Source organism: Nothobranchius furzeri, chromosome 4 (assembly GCF_043380555.1).
Source record: "Nothobranchius furzeri strain GRZ-AD chromosome 4, NfurGRZ-RIMD1, whole genome shotgun sequence".
NCBI lineage: Eukaryota > Metazoa > Chordata > Actinopteri > Cyprinodontiformes > Nothobranchiidae > Nothobranchius > Nothobranchius furzeri.
In genome coordinates, this window is record NC_091744.1 from 55,553,024 (window position 1) to 55,566,262 (window position 13,239).

The following is a 13,239-nucleotide window of genomic DNA, read 5'->3' on the forward strand; positions in this document are numbered from 1 at the left end:
TCTGACTATATAAAACGATTTCTTCGGTTTTAAAGTGTGAAGTAAACTCCGACGAAGTAAAATCCAAGCCGATCCCGTTCATGTTCATGTTTACGATCCGTCTTTGTTTACCTTTTTTTCCTGCCAATATGGCGTCTACTAACTGAGAGTCACGTGGGGTCCGGAGCTCTATTAATGAGAGGAGCCTTTTATTAATCTGTCCTTCAGAAGTGAAATTGGACCTGTCAAACTTCTCATGACCATTCGAAAAGTACTGCACCGATTGGAAAAATTCAAAAAGCCTGAGCGGCAGAAGCCTTTGATGGACATCCGTGTGAAGTCTTGTGTGCCTACCATTAATGTTCTAGAAGCTATGAGGAGAACATTTCAGCTGTTTGTCAGCCACATGAGCCTTTTTTTTATTGAGGTTTAAATGGAGGAAAGCTGGCACAATCCTCTTTCCGACGCGTGCAGCACAAAAACAGTAAAACTTACAGGAAAACCAAAGACAGCACTTCGATGTTGTCAAAATAACCCACTGAATTTGATAAAAGTATTAGTGTACTATAAAAGATGTGGTCGGTGGAAATTTTTGTTTCAAGATTTTATAAATCATGCATTTAACAGTGCTCAGCTGCTCAGATGTCATGTCAGACCTCTGAAACGTCTCATCACCATTCAAAAACTGCAGCCCCAATTGGAAAAATTCAAAAAGCATGACTGGTAGAAGGCTTTGATGGTTATCTGTTTGAATTGTTGTGTGCCTACTTTGAATGTTCTAGAAGCTATGAGGAGAACATTTTAGCTGTCTGAAACCGATCGTGTGTTTCAATGAGAGAAAAGCTGGGTCCCTCCTCTTTCTGGGGCTTGTAGCAAAAGAACGGTAACACTTACAGATAAGATGAACCCCATTCTGAAAAGCTGACAAAAATTCCTACTTTTTGAGTTATAATTTGTTTCGGTACTCCAAACGGTCTGGGGGTAGTAAAGCATGTTTCACAGAAGATGTGAAGTTCAAAAGTTAGAGTGCGACATTTTCAGTTTAGAGTGGTGGGAAGCATTTTTAAAAATTTTAATCTCAAAGAAATTAACCGTACGACCACAATGTTTGGAGTACATTCATGAATTACAGCTCAAAACGAAGGTATTTTCGTTAGCTGTAAGCCAGCGTATATATCATTTCAATTGGACCTACGGTTCTCTCGGGACAACGCCAGAAATGGAGCAAGGGAGGGTCACCGTTCCTATCTTTCCCCATTATAACTTTTGTGAGTTTTTCTGAAAATTTCAAGTCGTACCTCAACTTCTACCTGCGATTTTAGAAAAACCGTAAAAGATATCAAAAAGCCTCTTTAATATGTTAAACAGGAAAGTCTTGTGAATTTGTTAAGACTTTGAATGAAGTCTCTAAGTTAAAGGGAACCCAAAAGAGTTTTAGGTCAAAAAAGTGATAGGAATTAGCTAAAATTTGACCAATCCCATTCATTTCAATGGGAAAATTGTTGCAGAAAAAGCTTAACAACTCAAAACATTTTAAAGATATCAATGCCAAAAGTAATGGCCGGAAAGAGCTTAACGAGCTGAACATTTTGATATAAAATTGTTGACATAGTTAAAAATTTGAAGGAGTTGAAAAGGTTCAAAAAGTGTATGGAAGCAGAATCAGAAGAATAAAGATAAACAGGAAAACAATAGTTTGAATGCTTAACAGCACTCCAACAATTAGAGTACAGTGTGTGAGTAGAGCATACACAGCCTTAGCTCATGCTGACTCCTGCTCTCAGTCTCCCAGCTGCTCCCCTCTGGCATCAGACTGCAGCAGCAGCCGCCGCTCATCCGTCTCCAGCACATCTTCTTTGGGCTCAGAGGTCAAACCTGAATCAGAACGAGTCCGGCACAGAGAGGTGGGTGAAGACCTCTCTTGTCCCATGAAGCTAAAACCAAAGAGCAGTGCGATGACAGCTGATGGTGTGTGTGTGTGTGTGTGTGTGTGTGTGTGTGTGTGTGTGTGTGTGTGTGTGTGTGTGTGTGTGTGTGTGTGTGTGTGTGTGTGTGTGTGTGTGTGTGTGTGTGTGTGTGTGTGTGTGTGTGTGTGTGTGTGTGTGTGTGTGTGTGTGTGTGTGTGTGTGTGTGTGTGTGTGTGTGTGTGTGTTTAGGTAGAGAAGCTGTTGCGGGCTGTAGCTGATGGAGACGAGGAGATGGTGAGTCAAAGGAACAAAGTGACTTTGTTAAAACCAGGCTCATGAGTCAGGGGGATGATGGAGTAGGTGTCAGGTGTTTGTCCTGTAAATGGTCAGTTACCATTTCAAACTCCAGACTCCATCCATGTCTCAAGTGCAGATCATTTACCCTGGTGTGTGTGTCTCAGGTGCGTTACCTGCTGGAGTGGATGGATGAAGGAGACGATGAAGGAGAGCTACGGACGGAGGCACCACTCTGCCATCCGCTGTGTCAGTGTCCAGACTGTGCTCCCACCCAGAAGGTTGGACATCTGTTGGCTCTAATGTTTACCGATTGGAGGCTGGGTCGTTTACTGGTGTCTCTGCTTTTCTGCAGCTGTCTGTGCAGCAGGTTGGAGCTCTAGGCGTTAACAGCACCAACACAGACGGGTTTTCACCACTCCATGTGGCGGCCCTTCACGGCCGCTCCACGCTGGCTGCTCTGCTTGTTCGCCACGGAGCCAACGTCAACGCTCGCACCAACCAGAGTGCTACACCGCTTCACCTAGCCAGCCAGAACAGCCACATTCAGGTGGGTCCAGGTGGAGCGGATCCCATAACGATTGAGTTTGTTCTGAATAGAAACTGCTACATTTAGAGGGCAAATGAGGCTGAAGCACTTGAGTAGGAGATGTGAGCTGAGTGGTGGTTTCTGAGCTGCTACACCTGATGTCCGTGAATCCAGCCCAACAACCTTCTTCTTCATTTAAGTAATCTGGAGGCTTTTAGACACGAGCCATCATCCTCTCAGCTGAAATCCTAAACTGCACAGGCTGAAACACAATGCTCTGTTTTTATTCAGAAGGAATGAAAGCAGCTTCAGATAAATCCCCCCCCCCCCCCCCCCCCCCTGCTCCACTGTCAAGACACTCAGAACAGGTAAATGCCTCTGACCCCCATGAATATTTCTGGGAAAGGTTGGAGCGAGCCCAACACTGACCTCCTTTACTGGAATGATCCATCTCTTTCTCTAAAGGAAGGTCTGTGAGGACAGTCAGGCTGCAGGTTTTTGTCTTCTGGTAAACACAGAAGGGGGTCAGACACAAACCGAACCGTCAGTGAAAGAAATGGATTATTCGGAGGGAAGTGTGGTGGAGATGATGAAGACTTTACTGACCTTCATCACGACCCTGCAGAAACATCCTCTTTCACTCAGACCTTCAGAGGAACCCTAACTTGGTGCTCTGATGGTAACTTGATCCAGCAGGGCTCATCTGAGCTCCCTGCTCCTTTTGTTCATCTGCATTCATGCAGCCGTTACTGATGTGATCCTGTGTTTTGATGTTTAGGTGATGAAATTTCTGCTGGAGTGTAACGCTAAGCTAAATAAGAAGGACCAGTATGGAAACACACCTCTGATCCATGCATGTCTGCGTGGAAACGTTGAGGCCGCTGATACGCTGCTGCAGGTACAGACACTCAGAGGAGCTGCTGCTCCTGCAGAGTCCAAGTCTGTACAGGAATGTTCTTGAAACCTGAATGTGTGTGCAGAGCCACGCCCTGGTGAACATGGTGAACCTGCAGGGAAACTCTGCTCTTCATGTGGCGGTGCGAGGAGGTCACCAGGAGCTGGTGGAGCTGCTGCTGAGGGCCGGGGCATCACCAGCTCTCAGGAACAAAAGGCAGAGGACGCCTCTAGACTGTGCTTATGAGCATGGTGGCAAGGTACTCACTCACTCACTCACTCACCACTCATGCACATGTACTGAGGCATGGTGTTGGAGGGGGCTGTTTCTTTGAGGACTTATGTGTGTTTAACATGATTTTGTGCAGAACACTGAAATTCTCAGAGCTCTGCAGAAAGCATCGGGACTCTCCCCTGAAGCTGAGCCCATCAAACTCCTCTCGGTGCCCAAAGGAGCTCTGGGTATTTGTAGCTTTAGTAATATTTTAGGTGCACTACTGGATCTGTCAGGAAGCCTGATGAAGATCTAACCTGTTCTGTGATCGTCTGCAGCTCACTCGTTTGTTCAGCGTCTAAAGCAGCAGGACAACTCTAATGGACGGAGACACAAACTGTCCCAGTCCATCAGCAGGTAGGCTTTAACAGGTCCCTGCTTCAGAATATGACTCTTGATAAATGATAATTGTAAACGGTGTGTGTGTGTTTGTTTCAGGATGCATCATATGAGAAAAGGCTCCAGTAGTTCTCCACCCAGAAGTCCAACCCTCCATCCCCAGGTAGAATTCTTACCCTGGATTAGAAAATCTACAGTAAGTTCTGACTTGGTTCAGACGGGTCATTAAAACCCAAATGAACCTGTTTTGTCTTGCAGGAGAATCCAGACAGGAGGAGACTGAGGCGAGAGGAGACTGTTGACGTCAGCAGCCCTTTACGGAGTCCTGGTGCTCGCGCTCGTCTCAAAGAGCGCCCCCTGGGCCGCTGTCACAGCCTGGACTCTGGAGCACCACCCCCAGTTCTAAAACTTTGTGAAACCACCCCAGAAAGGAGGGTGTCCCACATCACACACACAGCTGAAATGTGTGTGAAAGAAATGTGTGGAAGAGCGGAAGGAGGTGTACCAGCAGCTGATCACACCTCCAGATGTGCAGATCACGTCCAACATCCAACCCCAGAGGCATCGGACTACAACAGGGCCAGCGAGGCTTCAAACGAGCCTCAGACCTCGCCATCATCCCCCCCCCCCCCCCCCTCACCATGACACATGAAATCTGAGGCCCCATGCCTGTAAACAGCCAGATCTTGCTCATGCTGGAGCTGACACCTTCAGTCAGGCAGCCTGACAGTAGACTCCAGGCCTCCGTACTGGTTTCCGTTAATCTCCAGCTACCTTTGATGAAGGGATTTAAGTTCCCGCCTCCACTGCTTTGGTCCTGACGTTGGCTGCTGCTGGGCTAAAATCTCGATCAGCAGATACTAATAAAACACGCACGCACACACGCACGCACGCACACACACACACACACTAGCTGAGAGGTCTGTTATTAGGGAAACCATTTTGCTGACTCAGCTTCTCCTGTTCATGATGCCTTCACAATGTTGGACTGAGGGTGAAAGGGCTCAGGACTATTACTGGAGCTGCTCGTGGATCTTCAGCTAACATCACTTTAAAATTTAATTGGGACCAATCCGTCTTTGAGTCAGAGCTGCTGGTTTGAATCCCAATGAATGAAGTCTAGCTGAGATAAACACACAGTAGCAGAACATGACCTTCAGCAGGAGTTTGAGATCATAACCACCCCACAGGGAGACCGCAGGACCCTGAACTGAAGGTGGGCCATCACCTGGAAGCTATCTTCCTGGGTCACCAGACATCTGGCCCGTCCGTCTGGGACTGTTTAGCTGTGATGTCGGTTTGGGTCTGCTTATGCGTTTTAGTGAGGATGAAATGGAACCGGGTCGGTTTGGATTCTCCTCCTGTGCATCACACAGTACCAGGAGCCGGTCTGTGATGAACTGTGACTGTTAGCTCTTTTTTTTTAATTGTTGAGTGTGCCTTATTTAAGAAACAATACAACAGTTTTTGGTGAGTCGTATTCTTCCAGAATCATAACGGAGGATTTGGTCTGATCCTCCAGAATATTCTGGAACCTGCCACGGAAAATCTGATTTCAGCTGTTTTCTGTACATTCTGGTGTAAATGTGAGGCAGAGTGATCATAGTAATGATGGGATGGTTCAGTAATCCAGTCTGATCTATTCCTGACATCCACCACAGAAACACCATGAACCTACTGATGCTGATGGAAGCAAAGCCCAGCTGGACTCTCAGTGGAAAGGCTGAAATGGGACAAAGAAAGAAGTTCTACTAACATGGAAACTTCTGACTAAAACAGAAAAAAACCTTCAGCTCTAATGAAAACTGCTAAAGTTAACAACTGTTTCTGTTATTCTTAGAAAAAATTCAGTCACAATAAAATCCCCAACAAGCTGTTCTGATAGTAATCAACACCATGTCTGTTTCTTCTTTATATGTAACCAACTGTAACTTTTATAAAACACAGAGCTGCTCAGGCGTCAGGTGTTCTGTGGTTCTAGACCAAAGGTCGCTGGTTTAGACAGAACTCTGGCAGATTAACCTGGAACACCTTCTTGTATAGGTGGACGTATAGTCTGGTCACGACCCACTAGAGCTCAGTTGTGCGGCGAAGTCTGTGGTTGTCTTTCAAACTGTCATCCTCATGTAAATGGACAGCTCTAGGACCAATCACAGCAATGAACCAAGTGACGTATTCATTATTGAAATCAGTCAGTGGGGCAGTCTGCCATACACCGTTGAAGAAAATGCAAATGCATCCTTTTTCAAAAATAAAGGACTTAAATGTATCTATCTGCTCATATTTCACCAAAAAGCCCAAGTCTAAATCGTCCAAAGTGGATGCCAGACCTGTTTGAAACGCGCTAATCCCACCCAACGTCCCTGCAGCCTAGAGCGCTGTGAAAACATTTTCAGTCTAATGGTAGACCTGCTGAGGCTACGATGAAGTGTGGCTAGAACAACCTGCAGAGCACCATCTTTTATCTAGATTTCTAGACAAGCATGTTGTTGGGATTTGTGGCTCTGCACTGTTCAGGTCTTTGATAATCAGAAGATTTCTGTCATGATTGGTAACACCTGTTCATCAAGGGAAAGCTCCCATTTGGTGTACCCCAAGGATCTATTCTAGGCTCTGCACTTTCTGACCTTACATGTTGCCGCTTGGAAATGTCAAAAGACATCATTTGTTTTTCTTTTGTTATGCTGATGACATCTAGGTCTATCTGCCACTAAAGTTCAGAAATAGTGATACAATATCTTCCCTGTTACACTGCGTGCATGACACAGCCGGGGTTGTCAGAGAAGTTCTTGCTCCTCCACAACAAAACTGAGTGTTGTTTTTTGCTCACCAAACATGCTGAACGTAGCACTGTCATTTAGAATTTTTAGCACCGAGTTTTAACTTAAGGTCAGAAATGTAGCGGCGTGAAATTAGGTAAGCAGGTTGATTCCGTTGTCAAGACTAGCTTCTGCAAGCTTTGAGTTTTGGCTAAAGGAAAACCATTTCTGGCTAGAAAGAGCACAGGTGCTTTTATCAGCTCCCGTTTGCTCCGGATACAGGCCTACCACTAGTCCAGTATGCAGCTGCACGTCTGCTCACCAACACCCTTAGGCAGCAACACAAAACTCCAGGCCTCTCATCACTTCCTTGGCTCCCTGTAAGATTCAGGATTGAGTTCACGGTGATGTTTTTAACATTCGTGGGCTTGCACCGTCCTACATCTGTGACGGTCTCTCATTGCAAAAACATGGCAGAGAAACGAGATCTTCTGGTAAATTTTATCTACACGTTTCGAGATCTGAACACAGACGGTGAGGGGATGGCTCGTTCTCTGGCAGGTCCGAGGTTGTGGAACGGACTGCTGCTAGGCTAAAGACATGCCCTTTTCACACAGCTTTTGAATATCCTGGAGTGTTGTAATCTGTGTTAAATCGTTCTTTTTTGCATTTTTACTTTTTATTTTTGCCATTTTCAAAAAGACTTTTATAATTTAACAACTTGTATAATGGTTCCTGGTATTTTATGGATTTTTACTGTTCTCTGTTTCCTTTTTAAATATTTAAGTCACCCCTTGGGCAGTGTAAAGGGCTATGTAAGTGAACATTGATGGATTTATTGATGGCAGCTTTTTTATGAATGTGAGGTGCACTGACATAAAAACAGAACAGATGTTTTGTTTCTCAGCATAGTTTTAAGCTTTGGACTTAATCTAAAGAAGAAAACAAGATCAACCCCCTCAAATTCTAAACTCTGGGAATTTGTTGGTCCTTTATTCTTTACCTGAGTGCAACTAACCATGAAGGAATTGTTTCTGATGAGTCATGATTTTAAAAATCAAACTGCTCATCTTAATCTGGAGGTTTTCTGTCCATCCTTAATCCTGGAGCAGAACCCCCTCAGGAGGAGCTAATAGGGACAGCTGCTCGGCCTGACCCACTTCAATTAAAAGCTACCTCTCAGAGGAGAAGAAAAACAAAGAGTCTAGAATCAGAGAAACACATCTTTACTGTTACAAACATGAATCCAATCACACAAAACTTCAGCACATCGGATGGCTTTTCCTGTTTGAGCCCAACGGGCTGACCTGGACTCAACATCGGGGCTTGTCATCCTCGGGCCCAGTCGTGCTCACAAAGAGACTTTTGAGGAACAGCAGCTGCAGGTACCCAGAGGTGATGATGAGCAGGCTGAGGGCTGTGGACCACCAGCTGATGTACAGAGAGTTGGACTGCAGGAGGAAGTAGTCCGCACTCTTCCTCATCCGGCCGAAGCTGTAGTAACGGAACACGTGGAAGACGCGCTGCTCCACTCTGTGTGTCGCTGTCTGAAAAGCAAAACCACAAACATAAACTTGGCAAAGTAAGTGAAGAAATGTGTTATTTAGTGGATTATTTTTTCTTGGTTGTGACAAGGCTTCTTATATTTTACTCTTTGAGTAAATTTGCTTCTTTTCTTTTCAGTAACTGTGTTTAAATTGGAACAAAGTCTTAAAATTCAGGGGTTGTTAGTTTATAAATCCCCTGAAGTTTTCCTGTTTTGGATGCATTTAATTGAAATGAGCCTGTGGAGCTAACCCTCCTGCTCATATTTCCAGGGACCCTCCAGGACAGGATGGTTGAGCAGCGTTGGTGGTTTATCCCTCGGGGACCACGTGGCAGGGGGGAGATGGCGCTCATTCCTCAAAAATCAAAAACACATGGGGTCCTCTGGACCCCATTATGATGAGAGGGTCACTTGATGCTCAGAGATGAAGCTTTGTGTTTTAAACCAACATCAGGATGAGTGTTTGTCAGCTTGTCCAGTGTGAGGAGGAACTGGTGTTCACCTCAATCCCCCTCAGCGTGTTGTTCAGGTCTTTGCTCACTTCCTCCTCCATCTCCTCCTCATGGCTCATGGAGGGGTCTTGGTAATCTTCATAGTAAACCCCAAAGCTGAGGAACACCTGCATGGTGCTGAAGCGGTTGTGGAAGTTGCTGAAACACATCTGATGGAAACCTGGAAGAGAAGGACTTGCCTGTAGACAGGGGTTATGGGGTTTTCTTAGGCTGTCGGAGTCTTCGGAGCTATATTTTACAAGTTTGGTCCTTCTTTGAAGGATGAGCTTAGCTAAAACATGAAAAAAATCTACTAATTTAGAAAATGTACAGTTTCTGTTAATCTGACTGGGAAGAGGTGAGGTGGGAGAGTGCCACCACCCATTAGCAACAGTAAAGGTTCATTAGGAGGTAAATAAATAGACTCAGACCTGTTTCCTCGACCTCAAAGTTGATCTGACCCTTTGCATCATCAGAAGTGGACACCATCAAACCACTGGGAGCATTCACCATCACTGATAGATGTCTGTCATGACCCACGCCTGTCACCCACTGCACCTGAAAACACAAACGACTGCCTTGGAACTGGACCCTTCATTAGAACATTAGAGGAGACGATTTTGTCAACGGCCTCAAGAGCAAATCAAAGGGTTTCCTTAAAACTGATCAGCTTTATGTAAATGTTTCCAGTATTGGAGCACAAAATGAAAAAAAAAATCAGCTAAAAAACACAACTGCTTTGTTAAAACATGAAAACTTAGAAAAACGTGCATCAGAGGTTCTGAAGACTTGAGACTGCAGCTTCTCTGCAGTCTAGCGATTTTAACACAAACCAAAAAATACATTTTTATTTATCAGCCAATTTAATGATTTCATACTTTAAAGCAGCCATCCAGAGCTTCCCCCTTTCAGGGACTATGTATAGTGGTGTGAACAACTATTTGCCCCCTTCCTGATTTCTTATTCTTTTGCATGTTTGTCACACAAAATGTTTCTGATCATCAAACACATTTAACCGTTAGTCAAAGATAACACAAGTAAACACAAAACGCAGTTTTGAAATGATGGTTTTTATTATTTAGGGAGAGAACAAAACCCAAACCTACATTGCCCTGTGTGGAAAAGTTATTGCCCCCCTTGTTAAAACATAACCCAACTGTGGTGTTTCACACCTGAGTTCAGTTTCTGTAGCCACCCCCAAGCCTGATTACTGCCACACCTGTTTCAATCAGGAAATCACTTAAATATGAGCTGCCTGACACAGAGAAGTAGACCAAAAGCACCTCAAAAGCTAGACATCATGCCAAGATCCAAAGAAATTCAAGAACAAATGAGAACAAAAGTAACTGAGATCTATCAGTCTGGTAAAGGTTATAAAGCCATTTCTAAAGCTTTGGGACTCCAGCGAACCACAGTGAGAGCCATGATCCACAAATGGCAACAACATGGAACAGTGGTGAACCTTCCCAGGAGTGGGCGGCCGACCAAAATTACCCCAAGAGCACAGAGACAACTCATCCGAGAGGTCACAAAAGACCCCAGGACAACTTCTAAAGAACTGCAGGCCTCACTTGCCTCCATTAAGGTCAAAGTTCACGACTCCACCATAAGAAAGAGACTGGACAAAAATGGCCAAAAAGAACATTAGGGCTCGTCTCAATTTTGCTAAGAGACATCTCAATGTTTGCCAAGACTTTTGGGAAAACACCTTGTGGACTGATGAGACAAAAGTGGAAGTTTTTGGAAGGCAAAAGTCCCGTTACGTCTGGCGTAGAAGTAACACAGCATTTCAGACAAAGAACATTATACCAACAGTAAAATATGGTGGTGGTAGTGTGATGGTCTGGGTTTGTTTTGCTGCTTCAGGAACTGGAAGGCTTGCTGTGATAAATGGAACCATGAATTCTACCGTCTACCAAAACATCCTGAAGGAGAATGTCCGGCCATCTGTTCGTCAACTAAAGCTGAAGCCATCTTGGGTGCTGCAGCAGGACAATGACCCAAAACACGCCAGCAAATCCACCTCTGAATGGCTGAAGAACAACAAAATGAAGACTGTGGAGTGGCCTAATCAAAGTCCTGACCTGAACCCTGTTGAGATGCTGTGGCATGACCTTAAAAGGTGGTTCATGCTAGAAAACCCTCAAATAAAGCTGAATTACAACAATTCTGCAAAGATGAGAGGGCCAAAATTCCTCCAGAGTGCTGTAAAAGACTCGTAGCAAGTTATCGCAAACGCTTGATTGCAGTTATTGCTGCTAAGGGAGGCCCAACCAGTTATTAGGTTCAGGGGGCAATTACTTTTTCACACAGGGCAATGTAGGTTTGGGTTTTGTTCTCTCCCTAAATAATAAAAACCATCATTTCAAAACAGCATTTTGTGTTTACTTGTGTTATCTTTGACTAACGGTTAAATGTGTTTGATCAGAAACATTTTGTGTGACAAACATGCAAAAGAATAAGAAATCAGGAAGGGGCAAATAGTTTTTCACACCACTGTATGATTTTCTAGAAATCCATAGTCGTACGCTGTGTGATATAATGAAGGGAATGTAGCTATTTTTTTTGTTAAGCCCCCCCAGAGCTCCATGGGATCTGAACTGAGTGCTGCTCACCATTATCCGGAGGCATCAGTATTCACTTAGATACTAACATAAATCACATACCATGCATGTGTGTTTGCAGAAGTACCAGTGCTGTACGATACTGTAAAATTTGGTATTGATCCAATACCAAGTAAATACAGGGGCTAGTATTGCCGATACCAATACCGATACTTTTTACTAGTACCATCTAGTTTTGTGGGATTTAAGATAAATAGGATCAATAAAACTCGAGTTAATGTTTTTTTTTCATTGTTCCACACCTTTAAATAACTTGTTGCCAGCTGAAAGATAATTGCCCATGCAGTAATTATCCAATAGGAGTCTCATACTTATTTGCTTAGTTAAATCCAGCTGGCAACGTTTTTCTTTTGGCCAGGCAGTGTTTATAAGATACTCCATACAAGCAAAGCCAGATATTAAAAGCCTTTATTTGTTATAATTACAATGATCAATTGCTGCTTATGAAAACCCCAAATTCAAAATCCTAATTAGAATATTGTCATAAGCAACCGTCTCCTTCCCTCACCACACACACACACACACACACACGCACACACGCACGCACGCACGCACACACACACACACACACACACACACACGCTGCTGACACACACAAGCCAAAGTGGACTGTCCGAGTGTTACTCACCATGAAACTCAGGTAAAATCTCTCTCCACGATGAGCAAAATGCCAGAAACATTCAGTCCCAGCTGCAGGAAGCACCACAGAGAAGTCATACTGATCAGCGCCCCAGAACAGTTCCTGGTCCGTTATGTCAGAGTGGGGTCTTGTCTGGGGCCCACACTGCCCTGACCCCCAAAACCACAAAGAAAGTAGAAAGCAGTAAATCCAGTGCAGCATGTCTTCAAAAAGGGTGAAACAACTTATCTGAATGAATGATGCAGCAGAGAGCTGGAACCAAGCACAGACTGTGAATAATTAACTGGACTAGGCTGGTCTTGGTCCATCAGTGGGAAAACGGAGCTGTCCACACAGCTGGAGTTCCACCTTAAATAGAGATGATGAAACCAACGCCATTCTGGGGACATTTCATGTCGTTTTTTTTTTTCTTTTCAAGTCATTTTGCTGTGTCAATTGCCAATTTGCCAAAGACTATTTATTTTTGAAAATGTTCAGCTTCCATTTATTAAATTAGCCTAAAATGGCTAAGCTACACAAAGACAAACACAATTTTTCCTAAGAAAAAAAGTCCTCCTGTGTATGCTGTTTTCATGTTTGGTCTAAGATTTATTATAAGTTAATTGTTAGAATTTCATTTTAGACTACAGGCTTTCCTTTTTTAGTTGTTTTTGTAAACATGTGTGTGTGTGTGTGTGTGTGTGTGTGTGTGTGTGTGTGTGTGTGTGTGTGTGTGTGTGTGTGTGTGTGTGTGTGTGTGTGTGTGTGCGTGCGTGTGTGTGTGTGTGTGTGTGTGTGTGTGTGTTTAGACCAGCATTGGTTATAGTCAGGGTTGATTACGTGTCTGACTGCTTTGGTGTTAAGACCAGTTGTTTGTTTGGTGATGACTGGATTTATATACCGTAAATCCTCTAATACAGGCCCGGGCCTGTATTAGAGGATTTACGGTATGAGCAATCGCTTGCTTAGCTAGCGTCGAGGTGA

The 13,239-nt window shown here is 44.2% G+C and overlaps 2 protein-coding genes across 3 annotated transcripts in view; one reads left to right on the forward strand and one right to left on the reverse strand.

Moving 5' to 3' along the window:
* Nucleotides 1-6,108, forward strand: part of ankrd27 (ankyrin repeat domain 27 (VPS9 domain)) — a 77,499-nt gene extending 71,391 nt beyond the window's left edge. For both annotated transcript variants that reach the window (XM_054732833.2, XM_015976500.3), the window contains exons 19-28: nt 1,764-1,883; nt 2,136-2,180; nt 2,348-2,461; nt 2,536-2,730; nt 3,488-3,607; nt 3,690-3,863; nt 3,972-4,065; nt 4,156-4,234; nt 4,316-4,379; nt 4,475-6,108. In XM_054732833.2, coding sequence (XP_054588808.2) covers nt 1,764-1,883; nt 2,136-2,180; nt 2,348-2,461; nt 2,536-2,730; nt 3,488-3,607; nt 3,690-3,863; nt 3,972-4,065; nt 4,156-4,234; nt 4,316-4,379; nt 4,475-4,861 — 1,392 coding nt within the window. In that variant the 3' untranslated portion in view covers nt 4,862-6,108. The remainder of the gene's footprint in view (nt 1-1,763; nt 1,884-2,135; nt 2,181-2,347; nt 2,462-2,535; nt 2,731-3,487; nt 3,608-3,689; nt 3,864-3,971; nt 4,066-4,155; nt 4,235-4,315; nt 4,380-4,474) is intronic.
* Nucleotides 6,109-8,185: 2,077 nt separating this feature from the next.
* tmed6 (transmembrane p24 trafficking protein 6) lies at nt 8,186-12,558 on the reverse strand. Its single transcript, XM_015976501.3, has 4 exons — nt 12,265-12,558; nt 9,444-9,570; nt 9,024-9,193; nt 8,186-8,522 (listed from the first exon to the last, which is right to left on the reverse strand). The coding sequence occupies exons 1-4, from the start codon at nt 12,475-12,477 to the stop codon at nt 8,289-8,291; spliced, it is 744 nt and encodes a 247-aa protein (XP_015831987.1). The 5' UTR covers nt 12,478-12,558; the 3' UTR covers nt 8,186-8,288.
* Between the last annotated feature and the right edge of the window lie 681 nt (nt 12,559-13,239).

Bases quoted from the DNA above. Each gene is read 5' to 3' on its own strand.
- tmed6 (XM_015976501.3), bottom strand. From the start codon at position 12,477: ATGCTGCACTGGATTTACTGCTTTCTACTTTCTTTGTGGTTTTGGGGG. The intron at 9,571-12,264 runs GTGAGTAACACT...TTGTGTTTTCAG, and splicing joins GATTTTACCTGAGTTTCATG to GTGCAGTGGGTGACAGGCGT. The intron at 9,194-9,443 runs GTCTGAGTCTAT...CTTCTCTTCCAG, and splicing joins CTTTGAGGTCGAGGAAACAG to GTTTCCATCAGATGTGTTTC.